The sequence below is a fragment of the Mirounga leonina genome, unplaced genomic scaffold, assembly GCF_011800145.1.
Source record: "Mirounga leonina isolate KUSES-001 unplaced genomic scaffold, KU_Mleo_1.0 Mir_165, whole genome shotgun sequence".
NCBI classification, from domain to species: domain Eukaryota; kingdom Metazoa; phylum Chordata; class Mammalia; order Carnivora; family Phocidae; genus Mirounga; species Mirounga leonina.
The window spans coordinates 46,043,964-46,057,669 of record NW_023270415.1 but is presented as its reverse complement, the minus strand read 5'-3'; the positions used below and the strand labels follow the sequence as shown (position 1 = coordinate 46,057,669).

At 41.6% G+C, this 13,706-nt stretch overlaps 1 protein-coding gene across 2 annotated transcripts in view; it reads right to left on the bottom strand.

Annotated features, from left to right (window-relative positions):
* Positions 1-13,706, bottom strand: part of VPS13B (vacuolar protein sorting 13 homolog B) — a 767,339-nt gene that overhangs the window by 40,695 nt on the left and 712,938 nt on the right. For both annotated transcript variants that reach the window (XM_035011614.1, XM_035011613.1), the window contains 10 exons: positions 12,390-12,653; positions 11,389-11,472; positions 11,037-11,212; positions 10,375-10,545; positions 9,601-9,802; positions 8,271-8,459; positions 5,741-5,887; positions 3,219-3,502; positions 845-972; positions 212-411 (listed from right to left, as the gene is read on the bottom strand). In XM_035011614.1, coding sequence (XP_034867505.1) covers positions 212-411; positions 845-972; positions 3,219-3,502; positions 5,741-5,887; positions 8,271-8,459; positions 9,601-9,802; positions 10,375-10,545; positions 11,037-11,212; positions 11,389-11,472; positions 12,390-12,653 — 1,845 coding nt within the window. The remainder of the gene's footprint in view (positions 1-211; positions 412-844; positions 973-3,218; positions 3,503-5,740; positions 5,888-8,270; positions 8,460-9,600; positions 9,803-10,374; positions 10,546-11,036; positions 11,213-11,388; positions 11,473-12,389; positions 12,654-13,706) is intronic.

The following is a 13,706-nucleotide window of genomic DNA, read 5'->3' as shown; positions in this document are numbered from 1 at the left end:
GCTGGTTAACAGTTGTAAGTACATTTTGGAGATACAGACTTGTATTGGAGAATTTATAACCAAATGAGGACGTAAAAATGGATACACATGCATCCTCACAGAGACAAGAAGTGCAGCGTTTGGAAAACTGTTCAAAAATAGATAAGCATGGAACCCTTAGAAAAGGGAATCTGTGTCTGGGCCGTGGCAGGAAGACGCATGGCTCACTGACCTGTGTCCCCTGGTTGTTGATGTCGACAGCATCACTCCACTCCATTGTTACGTCCTCCAGAGATTCCACTCTCAGGAAGAGGCTGGGAAGTAAGTCTTTGGTCTTACAGTCTGGATAACTGGAAATCTGATGATATAGTTCATGATGAATTGAGCACTCAGAAGGAATTCTTCTGCAATAAACCTCAAACTTTGGAATATCTGAAATAAAAAAAAAAAAAGGCATATGCAGACTTAGGCCTTGAAGACAAAGACAAAGGGATATTAAACATAATGCGGCAGGGGAAACTTCTTGAAGAGGGATGAATGATACTTTTTTTTTTTTCAAAGATTTTATTTTATTTATTTATTTGACAGAGAGAGAGAGAGAGACACAGCGAGAGAAGGAACACAAGCAGGGGGAGTGGGAGAGGGAGAAGGAGGCCTCCCGTTGAGCAGGGAGCCCGATGCGGGGCTGGATCCCAGGTTCATGACCTGAGCCGTAGGCAGATGCCTAATGACTGAGCCACCCAGGTGCCCCTGAATGATACTTTTATTTAAACATTCTCCACAGGATCACGGGTAGCTACTGAATTAAAAACCTCCGCAAAGAATATAGGTTTTATATGATTTAATTCAATGCTATAAAATATACCTTTAATGTTTTCCTTTATAAGGATTGTTACTGGACATCTGTTGTGGAAAATTATTCGAGGACTAGGGTCTTCTGAGAGGGTTAAGTAAGTCACTCCAAAGTGTTCTTGATATGTCAGTGTTACTGCCCTAGAACGAAAGCAGATCAAATGACAGAAGTGCTTTAGAAAAAAATGAATGCTTACTCTCCTGGTCCATATTTATTCAGATTTGTAATATTCACCACTCTACAATGCCTTCTCTTTTATCCACCAGAGGAAATGTTTCCAGAGAAAGGAGGCCACCCTCTCATCCATTAACTGTCATACGCTAATTATAGCTTTCCCGATTTTTTTCACAACGTTAACGTATGATTATCATAAAATATTCAAAGACGTAAAAAATTATTTAAAAGGGGAAAAACATAACGTCTACCAGTTAGAGAGAATTAGAGCCAACCTTGCACTAACCCTGCCTCCTACCCTGCTTTCCTCTTCACATGGAGTGCCTTCTTCCTCAGCAGTGCCTGGTAAGCTTTGGCATAAGAGGAGCTGATGCACTTTTAGAAGGAATGCTAGAGAATCTGGGTGCTTGCTCTTTTTATATTCTAAAGGTAGGCAGGCTCATAACGCCCGCTGTCAATATTCACAACATCACCGTACTTTACATGATCTCCACTTAGACCACCAAGGGCAAAGCAGTCTTAATTGGCACTGGAAAAACGGCTGTGTGGGCACAGGCTGCCCTGCAATGGAGAGACAGAAACTTTCCAGTTCACACCACAGACGACCAAACAATATTTCATATCAAAACAGGAAAAAAAAAAATCCTCTCTGCAGTTTAAATTGCATGGACTGATCAAATTAACCAAAGGAATCGGTTATTTGCCAAATGGGGCCCTTAGTTTACACGGATGAAGAGGAGTTGATAATGCGTTGAAGAATTTCTCATTTGCCATTTATCCTGTTCACCAGTGTGAGTCCTTCCCAAAGACAGTATTTGCCTGAAATGCCAAAGTGAGCTGTCCGTTAGCATTTGGGGAAATCATCTTAATAACACCATCCAACGTGCACTGTAGAGTGAGGGGAGGAGAGAGACAGGAGGAGATGGGGCTGTAGGAAGTGAATTCACTGGCAGAGTGCAGTCCTTGGATACATACCAAAGTTCTTTTCCCAGCCTAATTTTGAAAGAGCCGGGGCAAGCCAACCTCAGAGAATTTCTTCTTGCTAGCCAAGAAAGCTAGGGGCCAGGATTAACATATGGTAGTTTCAATCTAATATCTAGTTTAGTATTCATAGATAAGATTAAATTATATTAATAAAATCATGTCTTACAATTCTTAGAATTTTAAACATCATTCCCAAATGCAATCTTATTTAAGATTTTGTCTTTCAGTTTTAAAAATAAATTTTGTTTTCTTGACATAGGTTCACATCACTTTCAAAAATGCTTCCTTAAACTCCCCACACTTAACTTCTCCATCCAGAATATAAACATAACCACTCCTGTCCAGGATCAGAGATGAAAAGTGTTTATAAAATGAGGGATATTTCTGAATGCTGTGAAAGAAGAAGGGATGTATGTAGGGAACAGGGCCTTACTATTATGGATAAGATGAGTTAGGAAGTTATCTTTTAAACTATGACTACTAGAAATCTCTGTAGACATCAAAAAGTTAGGAGAGCTAAAGTCTCAAAGTCCGTAAATTCTCAATTACGAGAAGAAGGCACCTCTGGTAAGATCACGATATGTTTTCTTTTGTACTTTTTACATATACCGTAAATAAGTTATTCCTGACAGCTCCAGAAGGGATGTATTGCATGCAAAACAACCACAAACTAAAAGTCCAGTATGAACAAACCATTACATGTCTCCGGCTTGATTCTGTGGTTGTTATTTGCATAATTGGTAATGGGTAATGGGAGCAACTTGCGTGCAGGAACAACCACAGAACAGAGTCTTCTGTGACTTGTATTTATCTAAGTTATCTCTCTTAATGACTTTTAAAGAAAAATTCCATTTTGAAGTCGACGTAAAATATGGGAAAGGAAAAGCGTTTTCCAACTTGGCCTCCCTCATATTTTAACCCTTGACAGAGGCTAAGAAGTTCTCACAGAAGGCGATCTTTTCCTTGCGATGTATTGCCACTAATCTGTGGGACAAACACTATCATACCCCCCCCACCCCCGCCCCAGGATAAGCTGTGTCAGCACTAGGGAGAAATCTCATCAGTGGGACACCAGGACACGCCCATGTGATCACAACATATGCCCAATGCATACAATGTCTAGAAGCCATTAAAAATAAAAGTAAAACCTAGTTTTACATCCAGGGAGCAGGGCACCTGGATGAAGAGCCGCACCGACAAGCAAAGAAGGGCGTTCACACGGATGTACCTGGTGCAGAAGCCATTTCCTCCGCAGTTTCCGAAGGGCACTGCTACACTCTGTCTGGGAAACTCTTGTCTAACTATGGCCGGCAGGCTCCAGCAATGGGAGCCGGCGGCACCTGCCGAGGGAGAAAAGGCCAGCAAGATCTGTTTCTGAAGCAGGGATGTGTCCAGCGGTGACTGGCTGATATCAGGCATTAAGTCCCAGCAAGGAAGGGAGCTGGATTTCACAGCAGGCTGCTCTCCCCCCGGGCAAATGCTGAAAGTAGCACTGTCTGGAACGTGAAAATACTGCAAAAAAGAAAAAGACAATGCTGAGATAGCACAGTGGCTACACCAATGGAGAGAAGCTAAGCTTTTGAAGGCACAGCTTCTTCTTCTTTTTTTTTTTTTTTAAAGATTTTATTTATTTATTTGAGACAGAGAGAATGAGAGAGAGAGAGAGAGCACATGAGAGGGGGGAGGGTCAGAGGGAGAAGAAGGCTCCCTGCCGAGCAGGGAGCCCGATGCGGGACTCGATCCCGGGACTCCAGGATCATGACCTGAGCCGAAGGCAGTCGCTTAACCAACTGAGCCACCCAGGCGCCCGAAGGCACAGCTTCTAAGAAACCATAACCATGGATTCTCAGGAGGTAGGCAGGTGGGGGTCACGGGCATGTTAGAATCCCAGTCCCATGAGAAAACCCTAATGAGCCTATTACAAGCGGTGGGAGCAGGGTCTGCTTTCCTAGACAGAATGAGACTTGATAAGGCCGAGGTGATTTAGAAGGTGATGCAAAGTCCTCAATGGCCCCCCGGTACTGCAAAAATCCAGATGTCGTAAGGGTAGACATGCCACGTGTTGGGGAGGGAGTCTTCTTGGATAGGGATGGCCGAACCGAAAGGGTGAGCCCTGAGCCCTGCGGGGCCTTGGGAAGAAGAGAGCTGATGGACTGGGAGCATAGAAGACAATTTTCGTGTAAGGCTTATCCTGAGGAGGAGGAAACTCTCATCCCAACCGTCGGTTGAAATTCCACAGGGTTTGCGGCACGGTAGAGAGTCTCAGGATTTCAGCCTTAAAAAGGACCTTGAGAGATACTTTATTTAAAACTCCTCTTTCATATCTGAGGAAGCTGCTTCCCAGAGAGCTGACGACTTGTCCAACATCACAGAGGTGGTGAGGTGGCAAAGCCCTGCCAGCACCCGGCTTCCTGCTTCCTGTTTGGTGGTTTTCCCACTGTCCCACACGGTCTCCCCTGAGAGGCTAGGGATTAGCATGTGTCTTTAAGAAAGTTCGCACACCTGCCTGAAGCAGGGTGGGGTTGAAAAAGGGGACACTCCTCAGCTGCCCAGAAGAACGTGGGCCTTCCCCTGGTCTCCAGGAAGCCGAGGCAAATCAGGTCATTGCAATGCTGGTGGTGTGGCTCCTGCTGGCTACTACCATTTCCTGGGTGTCGAGCCTTTTTACTCATATTACCTCATTTAGTCGCCACCCCAAACCTGCAAGCAGTGTGAAATTATGCCTATTTTCAGATAAGGAAATGTCAGCGTGGAAAGCCCTGACCTAGTGTCTCAGAAAACTGTAGGGGGGGAGAAGCAGGAGAATTATCCGCTCACATGCTCATTCTCTGGCCAAATCCTCACCTAAAATGCGAACATTGTTGACCTCTCTGTCCCAGCTGGGTATTTCTGGTCATGTATCCTATCAATACTTTGATGAACCAAGATGAAATTCTACTATTCTGACATTTTTGGAAATACCATAATGCACTGTAAGCTTAGAAGAGTAAGACTTTCATCCCATTTTACTGTTCTAATGTAATTTTTAGGAGCTGAAAGGGATAAAAATAAATGCAGACAGAGGTAAAGAAAGAAATAGGTTCCTGTGTGATAGTTTCAATAGCATAAAACAATAGCAGACCACTTAGCATATTATGTGTTTAAGTCCTTTGAAAAGATCTCATTTCTCCCTCAAAATACAAGTGATCATTTTAATTGTATAAAGAAGTGAATCAAAAACCCTTCTTGGATTCATTTTCTGCATATTCTGCCAGTGAGATGGCCACATAAATGAGCTGGTACATTTTCACAGTTACTCTCCTCGTGGGCAGAGAACTCAGTGCTCCCAAATCCCTGGCTCCATTGGGGCCCAGCCTTCCGACCACATGGCTCCTCTCGGCCCGCAGCCTGGGAGGCAGATGTTCTTTTCCCTGAGACCCAGGGGCCAGTCCTCAGGCTCGTGTCCCTGCTGCTGGGGCTCTGGGTTAGCAAGCATGCTAGAAGTGTGTGCTGAAGCCCGGAGCAGATGGGGCGCCGGAGGCACTAATCCGGCCGTGTGTCAGGATCCGCTGCTTTTGTAGGATTTCTGCTCCTTAATTACCTCAGAAGCGCTGCCCAGGACATCCATGGTTTTCATTCAGTAACAAGTAAATTTCTTTTTACCTGTATTCGGTGTTAGCTTTTTTATTTTTTCTAGGCTAAAAAATTAATCTTACTTATTGCTAATGTATCAAAACTGAAGACAAATCAGTCAGGTTATGAACCGCTTACCTCCTTTCCAGAGTGGGGTTTGGAGACAGATAACTGCGGTTTGAAGAATATTTGATATGGCATATTATTGATTATTATAGTCTTGTCTTCAATCTGAATAATTTGTATGCCCTGCTGCACCATGGAGGAAATGCAGAATTGACATAACTGCAAGACAATTGAGGAAAGAATAATTTTTATAAAATACATTAAGGCAAAAAATATTATATGGCATATAAAAATTTCTTATTTTTAAAAGGCCATTTTATCTATCGGTTTGCCCAGGATAGTACCAATTTTACCTTTTGTTCCAGAGTATTTATCGGAGTCCCCCCTCAGTCTCAAAAATGTCCCCGCCCCTAAAAGGGGTCACTATTTGCAACAGGGTATCCCAGTGAACCAGTTCTTTCTGCTGCTATGGTAGAGTGATAGAGACTTGTTTTCAAGTTATTTAACCAATTCCCTCACAAAATATTTATTTATAAACACTTATGTAAACAGATGTCACTCATTTTTTCAACATAAAGAATTCAGTTAAGCATTCCTCCCCCTTTTCCTCATGCTCATCCCAGCAGCTACCTTGCCAAAGGCCTAGTGCGGACCACTGGGCATTCTGAGAACTTTAACAGTGATGATGATAAAACAAAACAAAACAAAACAAGGATTGGACCTCCTATGTTGCTTTCTTGCATGCTGCCTGTTGTCAGTATTGATGCGTGTTAACTCACAGAATCCTCACAAAACCCACATGGGGCAGCTATTCTTAGCCCCATTTTATGGAAGAGGGAAGTGAGGCTTAAAGAGGTTAAGTAACTTGCCCACGGTCATAAAGACAGTTGGGATTGGAAACCATGCAGTCTGATTCTAAGGTACTGCTCTTAACCTCCACATATCTTCTCATTCCCTTACCGTGCTTTATGAGGGACAGGTGTTCAGAGAAGATACTCGTTGCCTAACGATCCCCACTTAGTAAGTGGTAATGTCAGGATAGCAGTTCTCAAAGTGTGGCCTGGGACCCTGGTATGTGTGTGGGGGAGTCTTTTGAGATCCTTTTAGGGGGTCCAAACCTAATCATAATATCAAGATGCTATTGTCTTTTCCACTCTAATTCTCTAATGAGTGTACAGTGGAGTTTTCCAGGGGTTATACGACCTATGATGTGATCGCTGTCATGGCAAACAGAATGTATGTTTGTGTCTTCTTGCATTCTAAAGTTTTTGTATTAATTTCTAGTTTGATGGGTATCAATGGCTAAAACCCACATAAACAAAAGGGTTTTAGAGGTCTGCAATGATTTTGGAGAGAGTAAAGGGGTCCTGGGACTAAAAAGTTTGAGAATCGCTAGGAAAGAAAAAGGAGTTACAAATATATATAATAATATATTTTCCAACAGTCTGTTCATTCATTCACATTTATTCAGCACTTGCTGTGGCCACTTTGTGAGGTGCTGGAAGTATTGGGTGTTAGACTGTGTACTGTGACATTCTTTTCCAGGTTTTGATGGTTGATCTCAACTTACAAGTCTTCAGCTTTGGGTGATTCACGCTTACAGCTCTTTGCCATTTACACCCATGTTACAGTCTTTTGGCCAGCAGTGCATAAACATGTGTTGCCCAGACAACTCTGAGGAAATGGATACCAGCCTTGAATACCGAAGAGAAACCAACTTCTTTGTATCAGAGAAATTTACTTTTAAAAAGTTCCCAAATGACACTAACTTTTTTTCAAGAAGCTCTTCAAAGATGCCTGTCAAAATCTAACTTCTCCTCAGAGAAGGGTCGTTCTGAATCGTGCTTCTCTGATGAAGTAGCCCTTCTTCTTCTGATTTGGGAGGGTTAAGATAACGAAGATAGTATGAAGTACAGCGTGAGAGCTCAACACGGGACACGATGATATTGTGCTGCCATACACACAGGTTAATGTGATTTGTTACTGTATCACTCAACTTAATTGCTTTTCATAGACTTTAGAAAAGATTGATGCTGAAAATCATACACCGTTTGTATTTAGTTAAATAACTGATGAAGTAGGTTTTCTGTATTCATATCATCCTGGGTACCATTTCTCTGTTCAGGAACAGAACTCCCTCATAACCCTAGGTTCTATGGGAGGATCAGAGTTGATGTTGCTCATGATGCCCTTTCCAGGAACATAACCTTTGCTATGGGAGGTTTGTCCTTTCACTCAGCGCTCAGAATGTTAGCAACTCTACTTCCCGCTCGAAGAAAAGGAGGCCAAGCATAATTTGTTGATATTTTGGAATAAGTTCATTTTTTCACCCACATACGATCAATCAAGTGACTGCTGAGTGTTCTGAAACAGAGCGGTTATTGGATAAATTATGTGACATGGCTTTTATCACTGGTAAAGGAAAAAAAAAAACAAAACCCTGTGAAACAGAGAGGTCTAAGAAATCACATGTTTCACTGTTATAAATTGTCTAGAGCATGTGATGCCAAAAAGGGACTAAAAAGAAAAGGGTAGACTCATATCAAACAGGTTGAAGAGATGGCATGCTATTCCCCCTGAGCCACACAGACTTTGATCCTACCTTCTGATGTCCTGGGAAAGCACCAAGTCTTATTTCAGCATCAACAAAACCTTCTTCGTCCAATGATACAACCTCACCATTAACTCCATCTTTCCACTTTGGAGACGTCAGGTTATGGACCAGTTTAATCGCTACTGACTTGTGCACAGTGTTTGTATTTGCCCAGTATATTCCAATTTGAAAAGCCTCCTGGAAAAATAATGCCTCAATTATAAAGTATTTTTCTTAACTTTGACAGTTTTACCTCAATTCACAGGAAGTTTTTTATATTATATAATAAGTCTACATAGGCAACCAAATCCCTTTGTGAGTTTTGTTTTTGTTTTTGTAATGGCAACATACATTTTATTTTAGTTCTCAGAGAAATGTTTTCTTGGATTCACAATGGAATTCATATTTATGGCAGGAAAAAAAACCCCAACCCAAACTGTGGCTCCCCTATAAATAACAAAGACTTAAAAATGGAGGGTTTCATTTCATTTGACTAAAGAATAATATGCAACCTTAGGTACATGTAGGTCAACATTCCAATTCCATAAGGTAACATCATCTGATTATTAAAAAAAAAAAAAAAAAACCACACAGGAAAAATGCAATTGAATAAAGATGTTCATGAACTAGAGCTCAAAAAAAGGACTCTACAATTGTTCCCCACCAGGAAAACAGTTAGGAGTTCCTTGCATTCTATTTTCTTACAGATTTATGTGCTTTCTCGAAATGGGTTAGCCTTATCAAGAAAGTTCTCTTGTGATGGAATATAGTCTCGCTGTGAAATTCTGATTTACATTAGGGTCCCCCCCCGCCCACCGCCAATGCCAGTAATGACTCCATATTGTTATTATCAACAATTGGGTGGACATCCATGATTATGGACATCTAGATCCACCTATAAGGGAAAAGGAGCCCTGATAGAAATAGTTGCTCAGAAATCCTCAATTTTACCCACCTTGCAGATCTCTGAGAATTTCTGTAAGAACCACCAGTCTACCTAGGGAGCGGGTTAGCAGAGAATATGGCTCTATATCCTTAACATACCCTGAGTAGGCCAATCCTAATGCTTGTCAGATATCCTGTACACAATGAAAATGAAACTGTAACTAGTACAGTTATCAAATTTAATGATAACTCAAGCATGACTACTGCTGATGGGGAAAAAAAAAGACATCTGAGAGGTCTTTGAATATCAAAGAACATTCCATACCCCTTACATATGCATCTAAGAGGACAGTTTTCTACAACTGATTCTGTTAGGAATATAAATGCGACCTCAGAATAAAGGCTAGTTGTTGAAAGAAAAGAATTCATATTAGCTAAAAAAAAGTTACAGTACCTGAAAATTAGGAGGGATAATAATTTTGCCAGCAGGAACCTGTAGAACAATCTTCTCTCCTTCAAACAGCCAGAGGTCCCACTTGGACTGATTGATAAGCAGGGCCCAGGGTAGAAGCTCTACCAACAAGGTTCTAACATATGGCTTCCAGACTGACAGCTTCACTCGCATTGGGCTATCCCACTGACTCAGCTGTTCATTCCTGTTCCAAATACCACATCCAAGAGACTCAATGAAATACGATGACTTCAGTATTCATGAAATATGTTTAAGGATTCCAGACACACAATGCTCTTGTATGACACCTCTTCACACTAGAATCATTCAATGCTGAGTTTGCATTCAGGAGAAACTTCTCATGCAATTATGTTCTAGATTATGAGTAAAGCAGTCCATAAAATACATCTACCCAGACGATAAAAGGTCATATTCTGATATATGCATGCAAATATCTTCTTTTTAAAACACCTTTTGGGGTGCCTGGTGGCTCAGTCAGTTAAGTGGCTGACTCAATTTCAGCTCAGGTCATGATCTCAGAGTCCTAGGATGGAGCCCCATGTCAGGCTCCACGCTCAGCGGGGAGTCTGCTTAAGATTCTTTCTCTCTCCCTCTTCCTCTGCCCCTCCCCTTGCTTGCCCTCTCTCACTCTCTCTCTCTCTCAAATCAATCAATCTTTAAAAACCTTCTTTTATGGTATCTAACATTTTGGTGAATGGTCATTTATTTATTAATATTGAGAAGTGTTTGTAGAAAAAGATTACTGGAGAACATTACCTGTCAGAATCCTTTTTATTATAGGGCCACATGGGTTGAAGGGACTTTTCTGGCCCATAGAATTCGTCAAGGATCTGATTAACTGTGCCTTCAGGGTGTATCTTAGTGGCTATTTGCTTAATGAGGGAGGTTGAGATAGGAACGGCACAGTGGGAAGGATCGTCTTCTTCTCTAGGAAATGGAAAAGAAAAAACAGGAGTAAATATCAGCTTTCTAAGGTGATCTACAATTTATTGAAAAAAAAAAACTGAACTATAGATATATTATAGACCAATACCTTTTTTGACACTGAATCAGTTTTCAGGGATTTAGGGATTGGTGACACAGTTTCTGGATGATATGGGCCCTGGCCCCTTCTCCCTGTGCCCGCCCCCCACATGCCTGGGTGAGAGCTCTATTCATCTCTTCTTCCACTAGAGAAATTATGTGTCAATTAAATTTTCCAATCCCTCTTGTTTATATCTAAGTTTAATGAAAGAGGCTGAATTTTATCCAAAGCCATTGAAGAGGATAAGAGAACACTAGGCAGGGCAATTATAAAAAAACATTCTCATAAGATAAGGATTCATACAAAGAATTCTATCCTCCTTCTTCCCCTCAATAGTATAAGATTGCTTTTCTTCTGAATCTCTCTTAGGAAAACGTAAGGACTTTTCCAGTACCTTGCTTGAAATGTTAGGTGATGCACAAGGTCAGGTTCTATGTTTTGCAGTGGTTTTTCCTGTCCTTTTCCGGGAATAATTTGTGTTTCACTCAATCCCAGACTCCTTTTCTCCAAATGTATGATAATGGGGTCTGGAAGATGACTCTTCATGATAAAAAGAGGGCTGAACACAATCTATAAAAACAAAAGGACAGACAACTTTCATATTTGCTTTGTTGCAGTACCCCAGCTGTTTGATGCTGAAACAAACTTGCAATAAATCTCTTCCCTGGGTCACTCTGACCTTAATTTATTTCAGAACAGGAAAGGTCAGAGTCATATACCATATTTTAGGATTGGAAAGCACTCACCATTCGTTGTTGCACTTGAGAGTTGGGTTCTAATGTCAAAACTGTGCACCAGACATAAAAAATGGAACTGTTTGAAGATGGCACCTGCCATGAGGTAGAAAAGGCTTCTATTAAATACTGAACAGTTTACTAATTAATCAAAATGAGGCGCACATATAATGTCAGTTTGGAGGATTAAAAAGTTTAAAGTTATAGAAAAAAGCCATTAAAAACAGAGAATAAGCAAAACCAGACTTCATTATGGCATAAACTGAATGTGCAGTGAGTCAATGAGGCCAATGCTTTCCTTTTTGATTTCTTAAGGATTTTTTTATTTATTCATTTGAGACCGGGAGATACAGAGAGAGAGAGAGAGATACAGAGAGAGAGAGAGAGCAGGAGCAGTGGGGAGAGGCAGAGGAAGAGGGAGAAGCAGACTCCCTGCTGAGCAGGGAGCCCGACTTGGGGCTTGATCCCAGGACCTGGAGATCATGACCCAAGCCGAAGGCAGATGCCCAACCATCTGAGCCACCCAGGCGCCCCAAGGCCAATGCTTAAAGACAAAGGCATTTGTATGAGGAGAGACTGACACAAGACTGGGTGGGAGAATGGAGGGGAGGATTTGTCTTTCATGGCAAGGAAAGTGATGATGGTGGAATGGGAGGAAGAGATAAAAAGATTCTCAAGTGGGCAGGACACACCCTTCCCACCCCTCTCCCCTGCACCCCCACCCTAAGCCCTGGAGCATCAGGATTTTTCTCAAGATATAACTTGCCTCCACCTGAAAGGGGTAGCATCTCGGCTCTAAAAACTACTGGAACTGATACAACAGCTGTGTTGTTGTGGGATGGGACGAAACTGTTTGAGAAGCAATATTCAGAGTTTTTTTTTTTATCTTATTTCAGATCTCCCTCTTTTGTACAGGTCATTTTTTAAAATAAAGCACTGTACTGAATAAAGAGCACAAGGAGAAATTTTTAACTTTAAAACTGCTCTATTCCAGACTGTCCTACTTCTCATACCTGAATGACAATGCTATACTCAGGGGACTTAGATTCCAAGCACACGTCTCTTGACCAATCTTCATCTCCTTTGGCCTTCACACACAACTCTGTCAGTTCACTGTTTTCTAGTATGTATGAAGGCAATTTCTGTTTGGCTGCGAGGCAGTCAAAATGTTCTCGAATCACAGCTTGTCCATCTTGACCAATGTAATGCTGAACGACTCTCAGTTCTATGCTTTGAGACAAGTAACTACAGATGATCTGTCTTCCACAGATGATAATCTAAAAGATAATAAATAAAGTTTCATCCATTCAGATTTCATGACCTGGTTAACACGTTAATTGTTCAGACAGAATTAACTATGTTGGTTTTAATGGCAAGAACATGAAGCCATGAGCTTATTTAGAGCACACAGGAAGAAAGGCTTGGGAGGAGAAAGGGATTTTGCTTTGGTCATGTTGAGTTTATGGAAATCAAAGCACAGGCACATGCAGGGTCCGCAGCCTGGGTGGGTGCTGGAGAGTGAGGTGAGGCTGGAGATAGCAGACCTATGGAATGAAAGCCTTGCAAATGTGCACAGACAGAAAATAGCTGACTCGGAAAAGAGGTGAAGGCTTAAACCAGCAACTGACCAACAGTTCAGGGGCAGACTCGGAGCAAAGAGCCAGGGAAGGGGCCCGGGAAGAAGAGGCAAAGGATCGTGGAGGTAAACCAGGGAAAGCTGAAGCCCTGAGAAGAGACCCACCAGGAGGTGGCAGTCACTGATGTCACATGATGTAGCAGTCACAAAGGACAGGGACTGAGCATAAGACTTCTGCTCTGGTGGCTGAGAGGCCAACTGGCCATTTATCTACTTCCAAGGCTGGCTTCCAAGGGTATCTTGCAGTCTTATGCAATAAGAGATCACTTTATAAACTGATAATACAAACAACTTTTGCCTAATTATAGTTTATTTTATTCAAGCTTTCTCATAGAGTAGAAGCATGTGGCTTTGTAAAACACACAGAATGATCCAAAAACTCAGGGATCACCCAATTTTTCATCCAGCTAAGAGTACAGTTCACAGTAGGCATTAAGAAATACCTCTTAAATTGGTTGAAATTGAAAAGATAATGCAAAATTTATTCCTATGCAGTGAATCCTTCTGTAATACAAATATTCACCATGACTGGAAAACATAGGACTTCCACATACTGGATATTCTTATTTATAATATTTTTCTCCAGATTATAAAAACAGTAATCACACACACACACACACACACACACACCCATATATATGTGGTTTACTTAAAGGTCTAAGCATGTGATGGTTAATTGTATGTGTTGACCTGT